General features: G+C 41.4%; 1 protein-coding gene across 1 annotated transcript in view; it reads left to right on the top strand.

Moving 5' to 3' along the window:
• Positions 1–16,149: 16,149 nt before the first annotated feature.
• The window catches only part of LOC115368117 (tropomyosin alpha-3 chain), a 66,078-nt gene continuing 64,473 nt past the window's right edge, over positions 16,150–17,754 (top strand). The window contains exon 1 of the mRNA XM_030064106.1: positions 16,150–16,346. Coding sequence (XP_029919966.1) covers positions 16,233–16,346 — 114 coding nt within the window. The 5' untranslated portion in view covers positions 16,150–16,232. The remainder of the gene's footprint in view (positions 16,347–17,754) is intronic.

Genomic DNA, 17,754 nt, shown 5'->3' with positions numbered 1-17,754 from the left:
ATACTTGATTGTGGATAGGTTGATAAAAGTCAACAACAACACAAGCAAACACCCCTTCCAGAGAAAGGTAGACTCGCCTGTGTTAGACCTTTTTGTTCTGTCATCCTTATGTATGCTTTGGTATCAAGCATCACAGATCTGCCAAGTTTAACATGCTAGGTAGAATTTACTGATGTTTTACAGGACTTACAGGTGCTGAAGATCAGATTTTTGGAACTTAAACTGGAACACTTTGCCATTTGGAGCCACCAATGTGAAGCTGCCATGTGATTTGTTGTGATTTTATTTTTCCCTCTTATACTTGTGATTTGTTTTGTTCTTTGTCTCACTGCACTACATTCTGATGGTGCGCATAATGTGGTTGACCAGAGAATAAAATTATGTTATCTTGTGTTTCTAGGACTATACTTGCAGATTATATACAGCTGCTGTACACATGAAGCCATACTAAAAATATTAATGTCAAATCCAAAGTGTGTTTGCTTGAATGCGATCATTACTTGACTGTCAGATCATTGCGATCACATATGTACATCCTATCATCATATCATCGTTATACCAGTGTCTTTAACATTTGTGAATTTTTACATCTTCAATTACACAAAAAGTATAGATACATGACATTGGTTAATATTGATCTGGAATACTGCAGATATAACAATTATCCCTGTGGTGGAAGAAGAGACATGGACTGTCACTAGTGCAGTCCTAGTGCAGTTGTCCAAGGTGACAAAACATAAAACAAAAAAGAAAACTAGGTACAAAACTCTTTATATTATCACAACGAAACTAGGTCCATGACTATAGCGCTCTAGCACTTGGTGCCTTCCTAGGCCCAAGCTGCACTGCTGAGAGGAGCCTCTACACCCCTGGCTTAATACTAGAAGCTCCTCCTACAAAAGAAACCAAAGTTAATTGAAAGTTTGGACTTGGCGAGGTCGCCTCAGGAGTACAGACTTGGAGGACAGATGGTCATTCTGCAATTGGAACAGCAGTGAACTTGATGACTTCTTCATCTCAACTGTCTTGGCAATATTTAGTATAACCAGATATCCTGTAGTGTTTCTAATAATAATAAAAAAACACTACTCTGCCTCCTCCGTTTTCATAAATAAATTCCATTTAATTTAGCTAATTTAATTTAAATAAATTACAGCCTACAGCTCAGAGAGGTACTATTGATATATATTTGATTTCCCCAATTTGATTCGATTGATTATAGTTATTACTACAACTCTGCCTTGTTCTTGTTTTCATGGGCTAATTTATCAGTTTTACAGTTATGAGTTCTCTCCTCCAGTGTTGCCGCCATTGCTGCTGGTTGGTGCGAAATGCATGCTGGGATACCTGGCTGTTCCAAGTCCACCAACCGATGCATCCTCACTGAAAGGGGCGAAGCAAGAAGGAGAAAGGAAGGAGTAAAGCGCACTGCACAGCCTACTTCTTAGAAGGCCTGGGATAACAATTTAGTTGTTCAGTTGTATCAGGGAACCTTAATACGTAGGAGTTCAGACAGTACGTGACCTCTGCCAGAGCCCCTTGACTTTTCTTCCCTGTGTGTTTTGTGGTTTGTCTTTGCTCTGTTTGGTGGCACTTTATTTGTACACAGGGGCCCACATGTATGAATACTGCGTATGCACAGAAACAATACATACAATATTTTATACACAGAAAGCGGTATTTATAAAAAAGAATGCACAGCGACAATGTCCGTACATTCACACAGACTTTACACCATGCACACACAAAGCTTTGGCTGCAAGCTGGTGGAGAAGTGGTAGAAAATAACATGAAAGAGGGAATTTACTTGACATTGTCATTGTAACTTTATTATCTCAATGTACTTAGTGTCCTTAAAAACCAGTTTCAATGTGCGTGTAAGATTGTGTACAAGCCTATTTTTTAAAAACAGGCTTGTACACAAGCCTATGTTATATGGACCTTGCTGTCCTTTTAGCTGCTATGTCTAAAAGAATGGATGAACAGGAACAGGTATTTATATGGAAATGAGCTAGTTGGGGGTGTGTCATTCTCCATTTATGGCTGATAGTGCAGTTGATGAACTGAACAAATTCTTCTTTGCAATGGTATTTAGTAAGAAGGAAATCCTGGTGATTTTAATTCAGAATCACAATATTGATTTCATCTGAATAGGCCCAAGTCACAGCGATGTCTCATCACAGTCTGACTGCAGATGATAATATTGTGATTCTGGACTAAAATCACCAGGATTTTGGATTAAAAGCTTCTCAAACACTAGCAGAACCAACTGGGCCTTTCTTTGGTGGAGCATTGTTCATCTGTGTTCTGAAAATACGTTCATCAGAGTGGAGAATGAATTCTCACATATTGCTGTGGAGGCGCAAAATGTTAGCAGTCAGTACACTGGGCATTGCAATCAGATATGTGTGGTACTTTGAGAGGATGTGCTGTATTTGTCCGGTCCCCCTCGATTGGCTGTAACTGTTTTTGCGAGCTGAAAAACTGTTTAGCAACTTTGTACTCTGTCAATCCTGACAGATCCATAACATGCTTCAGGATTCAGTGCAGCAAGTGGACTCACCAACTGTGAGTTGTGCTTACTGAATCTTGATCTATTTCCCCAAGCACTAAATCAGTATTTCTGTAGCACTGGCACTGAGATTCTGTTTTGTCATCACCATCCCTGTGTCCTGTTGTTCCCACAATGACATACTCATCCATATTCTTGTTCACTCTGAATAGTTGGATATAACAAGTCTCAGTGATGCGCTGGCAGCCGTGGCCATGTCCCATACCTTATTAAAGGATACAAGGAAGTTTATTGGTCATGATACAACAGGTTGTATAATGAAATTAAAAATGTGGTTCCCTCTTGATTGATTAATTGATTGTATAAAAAAATAAAATTATTAAACATGGAGGAGTGCAGATGGTGCATTAAGAAGTCTCACAGCCTGAGGGAAGAAGCTGCTCTGTAGTCTGGTGGTACGGCAGCGGATACTTCTGTATCTTTTGCCTGACGGCAGCAGGGTGAACAGGCTGTGGCTGGGGTGGGTGTTGTCTTTTAGGATCCTTTTGGCTCTGCTCAGGCACCTCACCTCCCCGATATCACCGATGCTTGGTACCAATGATGTTTTGAGCAGTTTTAATCACTTGTTGCAGAGTCTTCCTGTCCTGGGCCGTGCACATCCCATGCCAGTTTGTGATGTTTCCAGTCAGGATGCTTTCAATCGCTCCTTTGTAGAAGTTGACAAGAACTTGGCGTGGGAATTTTGCTTTCTTAAGTTTCCTTAGGAAATACAGCCGTTTCTGAGCTTTTTTAACCAGGGCAGAGATATGTCCATGACAGGTTCTCTGTTTTGTTGATCCCCAGGAACTTGAAACTGCTCACTTGCTTCACCTCAGCTCCATTGATGTAGACAGGGTTGTGTGTCTTTGCCTCTTTTTTTCGAAAATCAACTATCAGCTCTTTGGTTTTGCTGACGTTGAGCAGTAGGTTGTTTTCTGTGCACCATTCTGCAAGATGGTTGATTTCCTCCCGATATGAAAACTCATCATTGTTGGAAATCCGGCCGATGATGGTGGTGTCATCCGCGAACTTCACAATAGAGTTCTCTCCATGTCGGGGGTTGCAGTCGTGGGTGGACAGCGTGAACAGGAGGGGGCTGAGCACACAGCCCTGGGGCGCTCCGGTGTTGAGCACTAGAGTGGAGGAGGAGAGACTGCCAATCCGAACTGACTGGGGTCTGTTTGTGAGGAAGTCCAGTATCCAGTTGCAGAGAGTGGTACTGATGCCCAGAGTGTTCAGTTTTCCAATCAGCTTCATGGGGGAGATTGTGTTGAAAGCTGAGCTGAAATCAACAAACAGCATTCTGATGTAGGTGTTGCTTTTCTCAAGGTGAGTGAAGACTGAGTGGAGAGCAGTGGAGATGGCATCCTCTGTGGATCTGTTGTTTCTGAATGCAAACTGCTGAGGGTCCAGACTGGCAGGGATGTTGTTCTTTATGTGCTGGAGAACCAGTTTCTCAAAGCACTTCATCAGGATGGGGGTGAGTGCCACAGGGTGGTAGTCATTTAGATCAGACACTGCAGACTTTTTAGGCACAGGGATGATGGTGGCTGTCTTGAAGCAGGTGGGAACACTCTCCTGTGACAGCGATATGTTGAAAATGTCAGTAATGACATCTACTAGCTGGTTGGCACATGTTTTTAGTACACGGCCAGGGATGTTGTCAGGCCCAGCAGCTTTACTTATATTCACTTTCAGCAGGACTTTCCTCACATCCACTGTGGATACTGACAGTGGCCGGTCCTCTGGAGGCGGAGTAGACTTTACAGCTCACTCTCTGTTGAGGAGATCAAAGCGAGCATAAAATGTGTTTAGCTCGTCTGGTAACATGGCCTCACACATGATGGGAGCGCTCCGTCTTTTGTAGCCTGTAACACTTTTGACCGCCTGCCACAAGTCTTTGCTGTTGTTGGTGTTGAGGTCTCTCTCCAGTGTCTGCTGATGCCTTCGCTTTGCCTCCTTGATACCAGCTTTCAGTTTTGCTCTGGCAGTGTTGTAAGCTTCTTTGTCACCTGACTTAAAGGCCGCTTTTTTGGCTCTAGATAGAGCTCTCACCTCTCTATTCATCCAGGCTTTCTCATTAGGGAATGATCTAACTGTCCTTATTTTTACCACATCATCAGCACATTTGCTGATGTGTGATGTCACTGATGATGTGTATTCTTCAAGGTTGATATGGTTCTCCTGGGTAGCAGCATCTTGAACATCTGTCCATCTGTGCATTCAAAACAGTCCTGTAAAGCTGCTGTAGCTTCATCTGTCTACACTTTAACTGTTTTTACAGTTGGTTTGACCCTTTTTGACAGCTGGAGAAGCAAGGATATGTGGTCTGACTGGCCAAAATGAGGACAAGGGAGGGCTCTGTAGCTGCCAGGAACATTGGTGTAGACATGGTCCAGTGTGTTGTTTCCTCTGGTGGAGATGTGGACATGCTGATGGAATCTAGGCAAAACAGTTCTGAGGTCCGTTTGATTAAAATCCCCAGCAACAATTATTAATTATTAAACTCCTAGTCACATGCAGTTTCTGTACGCAAGCTGTGGCACTAGCCATGACACTTAAACCTTTCAGCAAGCCAGTGTCCTCTCTGTAGAAGCTTGTTCAGTGAGTCCAGCAGGGCAAGAACTATGCACACTAACTTGGTGATGAATGGGAAACTGGGCTCAGTCATCTCGTGTAGCAGATCCACAGCCTCCATTTGTATTTCAGCACCACAAACAAGGACAGAGTCAGTCTCTGTCAAAGAGATGCTATGTCATTCAAAGAGTATAGAATTACTGACATAGTGGCAAGATGTCATGTCCATCTTTGTTCCAGAAGGTGTTTAAGATGAACACCCTTATAGTGCACAGCAATTGTGGGCTTCCTACAGAATTTGTAGGGGTCATTACATACATGAACAAAGTCCAGAACAGCTGTTTTTGCTGATATTGAGTGTACTACCACTAAGTGTAGCTGGTTTAGACAATGTACATAAGGTATCTCATGACGTAGTTTCTCTTTCCTTCTTTCTTTTTTTTTTCCAAGTTTGTTTATTGGATTTTAGTACAGAAATTGACAATTCAGTTTAAGTACTTGTAAATTACAGAACAAAAACAAACAAAACCACCCTGGAATCAGGGACCAAGTAACCAACAAGGAGCAGTCTCAACAAAAAGGGGTGTTCCTTTAGGAATATGATATCTGAGAGATATCAGGTTCCTAAAGTGAACGCTGAAGGTTAAGTTCGAACACTGACCCTCTCAACCAGCCTTTAAAACAGTATCTGTGCAAGAAAATGCCAAACAACTTCTCTTCGCAGTATAACAGAGTTTATTAACCTTCACAATATCAATCAACAATCATTAATGCTTATGGGAACAAGCGTCTATTATCAGCTATTCTACGAACACAACAACTATGTACACCAAGTAATCGTGAGTGTGTGTGTGTGTGTGTGTGTGTGTGTGTGTAGATATGCGTGTGTGGATAGGTGTAGTGGGTGAGGTGTGGATAAAAGGGAGAAGAGGAAAGATGGCGGACGCTACCCACAGGGAGGGGTACGTCCCACCAAGGGGGTGGCCAGAGGGAGTGACCACCAGGTTTGAACAGAACAATGGTTAATGGTGGCCGCCGGCTCAACACGCTTCTGAGCGAGTGTTCAACTTGAGGCTAGTCACCAAATTACCTGTTACGTGCAGGGTTAGTAAAGGGGAAGAGATAGGGGACAGGAAAGTGGAAGATCCTAGTAGCAGGGGGAGGAGACGCAGTAGTTGCCTTTATCACTCAGAGAAGCAGCAAACAAGCTGTGCTCGGTCTGCAGTGTCTCTGGCCTTTACGGGATAAATGCAGCTTACTGGTCTCACCCACAGTGGCAAGCTACGCTAACAAACGTGCAAGCATTCAAAACGTTCAGCAACAACAATAACAAACAAGTTCATCAACACACTACTATTTCGCTAACTCTGCCCAGACTTAAGCCTCTTACTTGGCTCGCTTTGCGGAGCAAGTGCGGCGTGTGTTGGAGTCCGTCCTGGGATCTGGCTCAGGTCCTTAGAGCACAGATGCTGACGGGCGTCTGCTCACTTTCTCGGCGGGGAGACGGGGCTGGTCCTCGACGGGGTAGTGGAGGGAACAGCGGAGTCGACTTGGTTGAAGAAACGGGGCGTCCGTGGTTTCTTCCTTCTGCAGGCGAATGAGAGCACTGGGTTGCGCAGTGGTCCTCTCGTGGATCCTCTTTGGAGCTCAAGGAAAATCTCTGCTCGTCCAGCGAGGTGGAGATTCTGTGGCCAGGTCAATTTGTGTCCGTACGGAGATACTCCCTATAGGTGCAGGAGCTGCAACTGGAAGCAAGGCTTGCAGGTCAGTCCCAGGCTTATATAGCCCAGGTGACATCACGGGACCCCCTGTGGTTTCAAGTGGGGTCTTGTCCAATGCAAGCGGGGAGTTTGAACTTGGGGAATTTCACACCTGGATGTGAATACAGAGTGGCCTGATGGGAAGTGGAGTCTGTGGTGGACTCCCATTGAGCATGTTTACATGCACACCTTATTCCTGTATTAACGCACGTGTCATGTAAACACGCACCGAACCCGATTAAGGTCATATTCCGGTTGGAGAGAATTCCGAATAAGCCCCCTGGAATATTCCTGTTCCATCTGGAATATTGGGGCTTGTAAACACCTTAGTCGGAAAACTCCCCGAACCGGAATATTCAGTCACGACTGCGCATGCTCGACTCACAAGGAATTCTGTGGCGTCTTTGTTGCTATGGTTACCTGCAAGCGGGGAAAACGGCAGGGCGAACAGCAGCAAGAGCCAGGAGACTGCAGTCCACCTTCAGCTAATGAAAGACTTAAATATCACGGAGTATATCGATGGGAGAAAACATAGAAATAGCGACAGAAGAAGAAGAAAAAGAAGAAGAAGACGAGGAAGAAGACTTCTTCGACTTCTTCGCCCCCCGCGGCTGAGTGTCAGACGTGAGAGAGTGGAATACGCCGAAACACGGGGGCATGCCAAGTAACATGTAAACGGAATATTCCAGTTGCCGCGGCGCAGTTACCTTAGCCGGAATATTGAGCCGAACCGGAATATGGTGTGCATGTAAACGTACTCATTGTTTGGAGTTGGCACCTTTTGTTCCTTATCAGGCTTTTAAGTTTACATGTAGGCCTCAGTTCAGGCTTTGCCTTGTGTGCAGGCCTGCCTTTGTTGGAGTCAAAGAGGCATGCGGCCCAACAATAGGTTACAGTTAAAACAGAGAATAAGGCAAGAATACAAATGAGAATGAGATCTTAGTCTTAGTCAGGAATACCGTATTTCACCAATTAATCGCCCGGGCGTTTAATATGCAAAATCGACTTGGACCCCGGGCGTTTAAAAGAACCAGGCGGCTATTCGCTGCAGGCCTTTATTTATGTTTGCACCAGGTCATTATTGTGATGACAGCTACTGTCCAACATATTTTCAGTCGGTCGATTTAATATTATGGTACACCCTTTTGTTCTAACGTTAGCTAACGCTCTTATTTTGACAGAAAACGGAGGTGCCGCACTGATATTGTGCGGCTAACTGTTTACTTCTGCAAAAATAAGGTGAATAGCCTTACTTTGGGTTACCTCAATATAATGCAAATAATCGCCCCGGCGGTTATTCGGGTGGGCGTTTAATACGCAAAATGCGTGCAGACCCCAGGCGTTTATAAAAACCAGGCGGCTATTTGCGGCCGGGCGATTAATTGGTGAAATACGGTAACTGGGAAGTTGATTCTCTCTACATGGGCAAAGAAACGCCCCCAAGTTCTTCTGAAATTTCGAGTAGAGCCTTTTAAGGTGCATCGTATTTTCTCCAGCTGTAAATTATTGAAAATCTCTTTGAGTGTGAGATGGAGGTGTTACAGATTTTCACCTAACCAATATTAGGCGTCTAACCAACAGAGTAGCAAAGGAGATCAGGTTGGCTTGGGGACTCGGCAGAGGTAGTTGAGGGATACCAAACAGAGCAATGATGGCATTAGGCTTAATTAATGTCCCAGTTACTTCCGTTAAAGTATTAAAAATCTCAGTCCAGTAATTATATAAGGATATGCAAGACCAGAACATATGTGTATGGTTTGCTGGCATTTGGTGACACCTTTCGCATAAGGGATCTATACTGTCATAAATTTTGCTAAGCCTAGCTCTAGTCCAGTGAGTTCAGTGGACAATCTTACATTGAACTAACCCATGTCTAGCACAAGTAGATGAAGTATGTACCTGTCGAAGAATATCCTTCCAAAGCTCCTCAGAGATTTCCTCGTCCAATTCCTCCTCCCAACAGGCCCTCACACAGTTCAGAGAGGTCGGGGGTAGGGTCTGGATTAAGTCATAAATATATGAAATCATGCCCTTTCCATAGGGATCTGAGTGAGAAGAGCGTCTCGGGGGGTATTATCCGGCAGGTTAGGAAACGGAACATATATGCCACAAACAAAACTTTGAACCCGCAAGTGTCTAAAAAAGTGATGCCTAGGGAGAGAAAACATATCTACAAGCTGTTGAAAGGAGGCAAACACCCCATCAACATATAGGTCCTTAAATCTTTTGATCCCCAGGTTAGACCATGTAGAGAACACCCCATCTAACAAAGAGGGAGGAAACGCGTGATTTGTAGCTACTGGGGCAGAGGCCGAAAAAGTTTGTAAACCAAAGTGACGTTTAAATTGTTTCCAAATCTTTAGTGAGGTTTTAACAATTATGTTTTTAGTATAGAGGGAGGAGGAGGTGTTAATGGGGGCGTGTAAGAGGGCTGCCAACGAGACAGGTATAAAAGAGGAAGACTCCATGGACAGCCATGTGGGAGGAGGGTGGAGTGTTTCGGACTTGAGCCAATATTGCAAGGTTCTAATGTTAGAGGCTCAGTAGTAAAACCTTAAATTTGGCAAGGCCATTCCTTCAAGAGGCTTTGGCCCCTGTAAGAAGTCTTTATGTATTCTCGGGGGTTTCTTGTTCCAAATGAATTCTGTGATTAGACTGTCCAATTTATGGAAAAATATTTGGGGAATGAAAATGGGTATGCACTGAAATAAGTAAGAAAACCTGGGGAGGACATTCATCTTTACAGAGTTGATTCTGCCAGCTAGATTTAGTGGGAGCAGTGACCAGCGTTCAAAGTCCCTCTGCGTCCGTTCCAGGCAGGGTGTAAAATTGGCTTTAAAGAGCTTGTTAAATTTGCTTGTGACTCGAATACCAAGATAGGTAAAACTATGATGTGAAACTTTAAATGGAAAAGTGTCTAAAGGGTAACTACTTGCTGCAAGAGTTCAATTTGTATCCTGATATAGAGCCGAAGGACTTCAATGTGGTCAGTGCTGCAGGGACAGATACAGATAAGTCAGACATATATAGGAGAAGGTTGTCCGCATAAAGCGAGACCCTCTGTTCCGTGCCACTCCTAGTGATACCAGTGATGCGAGGGTGAGAGCGAAGAGCAATAGCAAGGGGCTCGATAGCTATGGCAAAAAGGAGGGGACTCAAAGGGCACCCTTGTCTAGTGGATCTGTGGAGGGGAAAGTATTCCAACTGAGTATTATTAGTCCTAACTGAGGCTTGAGGAGAAACGAGAATAAACCATATCAACCTGTGCAATGCGTTTCATTAATTCAACATGTTTTTCTCTCTTAAGCTTCCTCTCATAGCCACAGTAAGATATTATTTCACCCCTAATATATGCCTTTAAAGTCTCCCGTAGCACTGAAACAGACATAGCAGGAGTCTTATTGGCACTAATAAAAAAAGTCTATATGATTGGAAATGAGTTCAACAAAGTCCTCATTGGAAAGTAGACGGTTGTTGAAACGCCATGGAGCATGACCAGGGTCAAGTTCTCTAAAATGTATATCCATGGTTATTGGGGTGTGGTCAGATATAACTATTTCATTACAGTTGTCCCTCGCTATAACGCGGTTCACCTTTCGCGGCCTTGCAGTTTCGCAGATTTTTTTAGTGCAATTTTGCATGCTTTTTTTTTTTTTTTTGTTGACAGCGCATTGTGTTCTGCGTCCTGATTGGCTAAGGGAGAGCCCACGCATTGTGTTCTGTGTCCTGATTGGCTAAGGGACTGTAGACCATTGTCAATCAATCTCCTCCTGTACAGTACAGAATGCGTTCATTCTATAATACTGGAGTTATTTTTCTACAAAGGTTTGAACTTTGAGAGTGTTTAAACAAGAGAGAAAAGTGAGAAAATGTTAATGCCTGTCTGAGAAAAGTGTATAAAGTGTGTAGTGAGGGGTTTTACAGCCTTAAAACATCTATAATAATTGTAAAAAATAAAGCTGACTACTTCGCGGATTTCGCCTATTGCGGTTTATTTTTAGAACGTAACTCCCGCGATAAACGAGGGACCACTGTATATGAAATTGATTTTATGGATGGGAGTAGTGTATAGTCAACAAGAAAATCTATACGAGTAAAAGTATGATGGACTTTTAAAAAAAATGAATATTCTTTACTAGAGGCATTAAAAAAGCGCCAGGGATCAGACATGGCCAGTTGTTCTTTAAAAACTGGATTACCTTGGCAGACCTTGAAGGCACACTGTTCCGAGTTGAGGAGCGATCAAAAGCAGGATCTAGCCAACAATTGAAGTCCCCTCCTAGAATGAGGAAATGTGGGGATACATTGGCAGGTTAGTAAACAAAGTTCTAAAAAAGCCTTCATCATCCCAGTTTAGACCATATATGTTGACAAGTAGCACTGGGGTGTTGTACAGCTTACCAGTAACAATTAAGTACCTCCGATTCGGATCTGTAATCTGTAACCTAAAGTGTGTTTCTTGTAAGAAAATTATCTGGGCACCCAAATGTTTGAGATGATGCAGTACCTTGCTACGTTTAACAGGATTGTTAAGGCCTCTACAATTCCAGCTACAAAACCTCAGCCCATTTGTATCTTGCAACCTCACATCAGGTAATACCATAACAATGACTTCTTAATCATATAGTGCAGTAAGGAGAGAAAAAGTCCATGCTGGATCATACAGATGCCAAGCACAGTCTGATTTCTTACTGTATGTTACATGCTTATCTTGACATAATGACAACAAATCAAATCTCGCTGGTTGAGCACCAGACCAGTGAACTTAGAACTTCCACAAATTTGATCTTATGCAAATGTGCCTGACAGGCTGTGTTTTTTTCTTTTCTTCTTATTTTTTTTATTTAGCAAAAAGGTTTTCACTTTTAATTTGAAACAAGAAGAGTTTGACACCAAAGAGGCCTTGGCCTGAGGGTAGGCCTGTGTGACAGCTTATCCATAATACAGTCACCTGACAGTGGCGGGGGATTTAAAAATGGCTACAAGGTCTGATAACCTCTGCTGTCAAAAAGAAATCAAAATCCTGTCATAAAAGCATACTCGTCAGGAAATAGTGATTGTAGGAGACTGTAGTGGGAGGCTGTAGCATGGGCATTTATTTGCATTACAGACACTAGTGGCAGAGGCAGGCCATCCAGGGGGGCTGGGTAGGCGGCCGTGGACTGCTATTTCATTTAGAATTTAAACACACTTTACAGGCCCCGACTCTTGGCATGTCGAGCAGCAGGCAGCGGGCGGGCCCATTAATTAAAGCATCATGATGACGATTCATCACCTGTAAGCCTGCATGGGTAGCCTGTACATGTACTACCCAAATCACAAAGGGATTGAGCCAACTTTATGCTCTGTTGCGCCCGAGTCGCACAGAGAAATTAATCGACCTATATAATCACAGTGTGCCATGGACGCAATGCATTCAAGACCTGTAGGTCGGATGTTTTCTAACACAGCATAAATTAGGCTTTACGCTCATTGTTTTGTAGTAAAATGCTGATTGTAAATCACCCAGCACTGACCTCTACATTCAGTGAGGTTTGCACATTTCTATTATTTCTTACTCTTCCTGTAACTGTCGCAACCTCCGAGTGCTCATTTTCTAAATTGAAGCTAATTAAAAACTACTTGAGAAGCACAATAGGACAGGAGAGACTCAGTGGACTTGCTATGTTGTCAATTGAAAGTGATCGGGCAAGGAAACTGGACATACAACGCATAGTAGATGAGTTTGCAGAGCGCAAGGCGCGTTGAGTCCCTTTCTGATAGTGGTGGGTAGGCCTACTACCCTGCGTGGAATTGAATTTGTACTTGCACTTGAACTTATGGGCTGCCGTGGGAAGGGTGCCAAGGGAAGGGAAGGGTGCCCTGGTCATCCTGATTTAATATCACAGTGTTATGTATTGCTGAGAATTCAAAAATTTTTTGCAGGACCACAGACTGAAAGGGCTTAAAAAGTCCTCAGAGAGCCCTCACACACTAAACAGTTTCACAGCAGGACATCTCTGAACCACTGTGGACTTATTGGGAACGTGCCACAAAATCTGTACGTCAATAAGGGCCAGGTAAAGGCTGAGGAGGTGCTAGAGAACCTCTGCTGTTTGGATGACACATGACTGATACTATCATGACTTGGAGCTTTACCTGATGCTGCCATAACAGTCTTCTCACCTGGGTGGCAGAGCTGACGAGGTTCAGAGGAGGCACTGATGGCACTGAGACTAGTTGAGATATCAAACTCAAGTGAAATACACTTTTAAGGCAACGAATAACATTTTTAACACTTACCATAGTAACAAACCTCTGTCTGCCTCTTTCCTCTGTCTCTTTATCTCTGTGCTCATGTTTGTCCGTGTATTTTACACACACATGTACACTCCCTTATTCTAATCCTTTGGACAATGTCAGCCAAGTGATGTATATTAATAACCCAAGTGGGGCCTAGTGGGGGGAATAACTGGCATAGTCCCCTTCCCCCACCCCCCCGGCCCTTCAGCGTGGTTCCCAATGACCCTGTTCCATCACCTGGCCTGCCATGCCTATAACTGGGTGTATCCTAATCGTGGATAGAGTTACAGGACAATCATTCCTAGCCTGTATGAGTTTATATGTGCCCCTCTGTTTTTCAACCCCATCACCAAGGCTCTTAATAAAAGTAGCTGAGGTACTTTTTTAGATGTTTCTCATCTGGCAATTACTATCTACATTTTACCTGAGACAGACAGAGTATATTTACTCTTTAAAGTCCTCTAAATATACTAAATTCTCCATTTTCTTAAGTCAAATTGCAGTGGTTTCTTGCTTTAAATCTGACAAGTGAACACATATTGACGTGTGTTTTCAGTACATGTCAGTAATTGGTCATAAATAAAACCAATAAAACCATTATTTAGTGTTTTTCTTGCAGTGGGACTTGTTACATGAGCACATCAGTGCTTGAATATAACTCTCACTCTAACCTCCAAAACTAAATGTTTGCTAGACCTTTGAGCCTTACTTCAAAACTTGACACATACTTGCCCTTTAGCCTATAATTTGGCATTAGCAGTTATGTTAACCTTGCAATATGCCACTATAACCTTAACTCCATCCCCTGTTTCTCTGGTTGTTGACATCAGCGTCTAATGGAGTCAAATGAATTTGTGACTAAAACAGTACATGTGCCGTGCCACTAACAGCTGTTGTTTTACTGCATAGTGACCATAAAAAAAAATGGACATATGGTAGAAATTCTATTTATGACAATGAATTTTTGTAATATTCACTTTGAATTTATGGCAAGTTTCTTATGTCCAAGGGAGAGGAGTATTTTTATCCTTAGGTATTACAGGCTGGGTCAATTAACTCACCCTGAAGATATTTAGCACACCATTTATGTCTGCTCATTATATCACCTCAAATTTTACAAAATAAATAAATAAATAAATAAAAAAAATAAAATAAAATAATATATATATATATATATATATATATATATATATATATATATATATGTATATATATATAAATTCTCTCTCTTTTTGAGGAAAATTAAAGAGTCAAAACTTTTGGTGTGGCTGAACAGGGGACAACCACCAATCTAGATCTAACAGTTACCTTTATCTCTTGTAAAACACACATCCATCCTGCAGAGCTCATGTCCCGATCTGTAATTTGAGTTGTGTGTTTGCCAGACATAAATAGAAAGAGCCACTGTGTTTTATGCCCTTTGTCACTGTCCTAGCTCAGCTTCCTTAAATTTCCCACCCTACTATTTTCTCTTCCTCTCCCCTTTGGGACCAATGGTGCTAAAGAGGGAAAATGTCAATGAAATCAGACAGAAAAAGGCAGTCTAAAAAAACAATAAAACCAAATTTTTATTAAAGAGATGCTAAACAATAAAATAAAAATTTTCATTAAATTGTTTCTTATTGTCATCATTAGGTATAGAAATCGTCATGAAAATGTGCAAACTTTAAAGGACAGTTGTCCTGACTCAAATGAGCAGTTTTGCTGTGGATTAAAAAGGTACTTTCACACGTAAGAATGGGAGAAATCCAATGAGAATATAACTTAAGGTTTTATTACCCCCACACCTGTTTGATTGACATTTCAGCTGCACCTTTTATCCTGCACTAGCATGTGCTAACCCCAACAAACTGTACTCTATTAACAGTTACTGCTACTTTGTTACCATGGCATGCCGAGGATTATATTTGAAGACAAGAAGAGGAGTGGGCAAGCAGAGGCTTCTAATTATTTTTTGTGACACTGAAAAAAAAAAAAGACTTCCATTTAAATATAAATATCGCTTTAGAAAGCAATAATCTCAGTCATGGACTTTCTCACTTCAACTCTGCAACTACAAGTTATTTTTTTTTATTTTATTTATTTATTTATTTATTTTTTAGCAAATTAGCTCTACAGCAATGCTGGCTATCATAACATTTTACCAGCATCATGACAATAATGCCCAGTCCTGCTAGAATGAATCGCTATAGAAAATGCAGCCTTTTAAACTCTTTTGTTACTGTTGGTGACTCTCAGGAACTCTCAAATCTCAGTGGATGATGAGGATAGTACTCAAGAATAATACTAAATAATAAAATCTCTGTTGTAACTGTGTTTACCATCCTTTTCATAACAGAGCTCCACCAAAATTGGATTATTGGGGTCAATTCTGATATCAGTTTTTGTGAGTAAAAGCCTCCAGTAACAATTTATTTGCCAATATTTTGTTACACATAAAAACACATTTGTAGCAAACATTCATCGGATTTGGTAGGTAAATAACTAAATAATAACCGTAAATGCCTTGAGGATATACATGGGAGGCTTGATATTTTACCATTAAAGAACACATTTTTTAAAATTATTAACACAATCTGCACCATCTGCACAGCTGTGATATGCTACTCTAGAAACTCACATCTTATACAAAGTGTTATAAACAATGGAGTCTGCAGGTAAACTAAGCATTACACTGTTTTGAAATTATCTAAACTTATTTTTCTGCAATATGTACAGCATTTTTTTTTTTTTTTTTTTTTTGGCGTATCAGCCAAAATTTACACTTAAAGTAATATATGTGTGATGAGTCAATATCTTCTGATAGTATTTGCCAACTGACATATCAGTCAGGCTCTACTTAATAAACATTAGATTAGTGCAAAAGTTGTTATAACATCACAGAGGTGGGTGTGGCCTTGAAGGAGTGTCCATGTCTTCTGTGATATATATGCCCTTCTGTCCTTGTTGGAGTTTGGTCTCTCTTCCCCTGCTCTGAGCTCTCAGTCACTTCTCTTCATCCATTTGTCCACGTTTCTCTACTTTTTGCACTTGCCCAAAAAGCCCAACAAACTTCTACCAAAATGGAGGCCATCAAAAAGAAGATGCTTATGCTTAAGTTGGACAAGGAGAATGCGCTGGATCAGGCTGAACAGGCTGAGACCGACAAGAAAGCAGCTGAAGAGAGGAGCAAGCAGGTGGGGCAAGATTGTCACATATAACATGCTTTTTGTCCATTTTAGAGGATGGGGTATGGAGGGACAAGAATCACTTTAGGTGATTTATTTGGTAGGCATACATCACATCCCTGATTTGAGATGTACAATACACTTCAGAAACTGATCTATGATGATGTAACTAACAATGTGTTGGATCAAGGCTACATTTAAGAATAGGTCAGTGTTGTCATCCATCTGTAGCAACTGCATGTCCTTAGTGGGGAAGGGGTGGGATGGGGTGGGGGTGGAAAACTGAACCCATGCTATTACCTACCAGCCAATCATAACTGCTATTTTTGCTTCCCTAGCAAGAGCCTGGTGTTGAAGGATAGGTGACATAGCTATCTCCATTGGGGTGGTAGCTGAGAAAGGATAGTGAGACATCTGAATAGAAGATTTTTAGTCATGTCACTCTTCAGCTTTTGTATCAACCATGCATGTTTATTGCGAGAGGGACATCTGCATCACTGGAGGTCAACTGCTTTCACAAAGTAAAACTACTACATACTGTAAGACTTATTCTGAACTTCTTAAATCTTGCACCTAGCAAAACTCCCCCATACTGTAATTGAGAAAAAAGCTAAAACGTGTACTGGAACTAATAAAAAATAAACTAAAATTACACATTTTTGCAACAATAAAAACTAAACTGGAATGACCAAACCAACTCTGGAATCTAACTGAAACTAAACTGAATTGGAAACAAAAATTAAAAATGAAATAAAAATAAAAACTAATGAAAAATACTAAGCTATAATAACTGGGGACTGGTCGAATAAATATCTTAAGAATTATATTCAGACAGTGAGAAAGTAGTTGTACATTTTGTGTATAACAGAGGATAGCTACGGTTATGTTAGCCCATTCTCATTGCCAGGGCATCAAATACCAGTGCTTTGTCATGCCCTTCTGTCAAAGAAAGTTAGGGTAGGAATGTGGTTGGGCTGCTTGGCAGCTTTATTTAATTCACCTCACCATTCTATTATGAAAGAAAATTGTCTCATAGCCATCATTTTTAAACCTCACACCTGAAACTATAATCAACTTTTAATCTCTGCATATCTTTCTAACTCCCAGAATTAGAGATAAGGAATTACATGCTATGAGGTTACAAAAAAATGTTTAGAACAAATGTAGGGTTTGTCCACTTAAAATACCAAACCTTTCAAAATTATGCAATCATGCAATTATAATTTAATTGTAATTAACTGTATTGGATAAGAAAATGTATTTGCTGGGAAATGATGATAAAAATGATAACATTAGGGATGGAGAAAAAAAATGACTGAGATTCAAATTGCGATTTTTTTTTGGATGATTTTTATGTCATCATGTCTGAACTGATATTTTTTCCTAACTAAACTAAATAGTATTTCTTAAGAATTTT

Source organism: Myripristis murdjan, chromosome 11, assembly GCF_902150065.1.
Source record: "Myripristis murdjan chromosome 11, fMyrMur1.1, whole genome shotgun sequence".
Lineage (NCBI taxonomy): Eukaryota > Metazoa > Chordata > Actinopteri > Holocentriformes > Holocentridae > Myripristis > Myripristis murdjan.
Note: the sequence above shows the minus strand (reverse complement) of the source record. Positions and strands in the feature narration are given on the sequence as shown.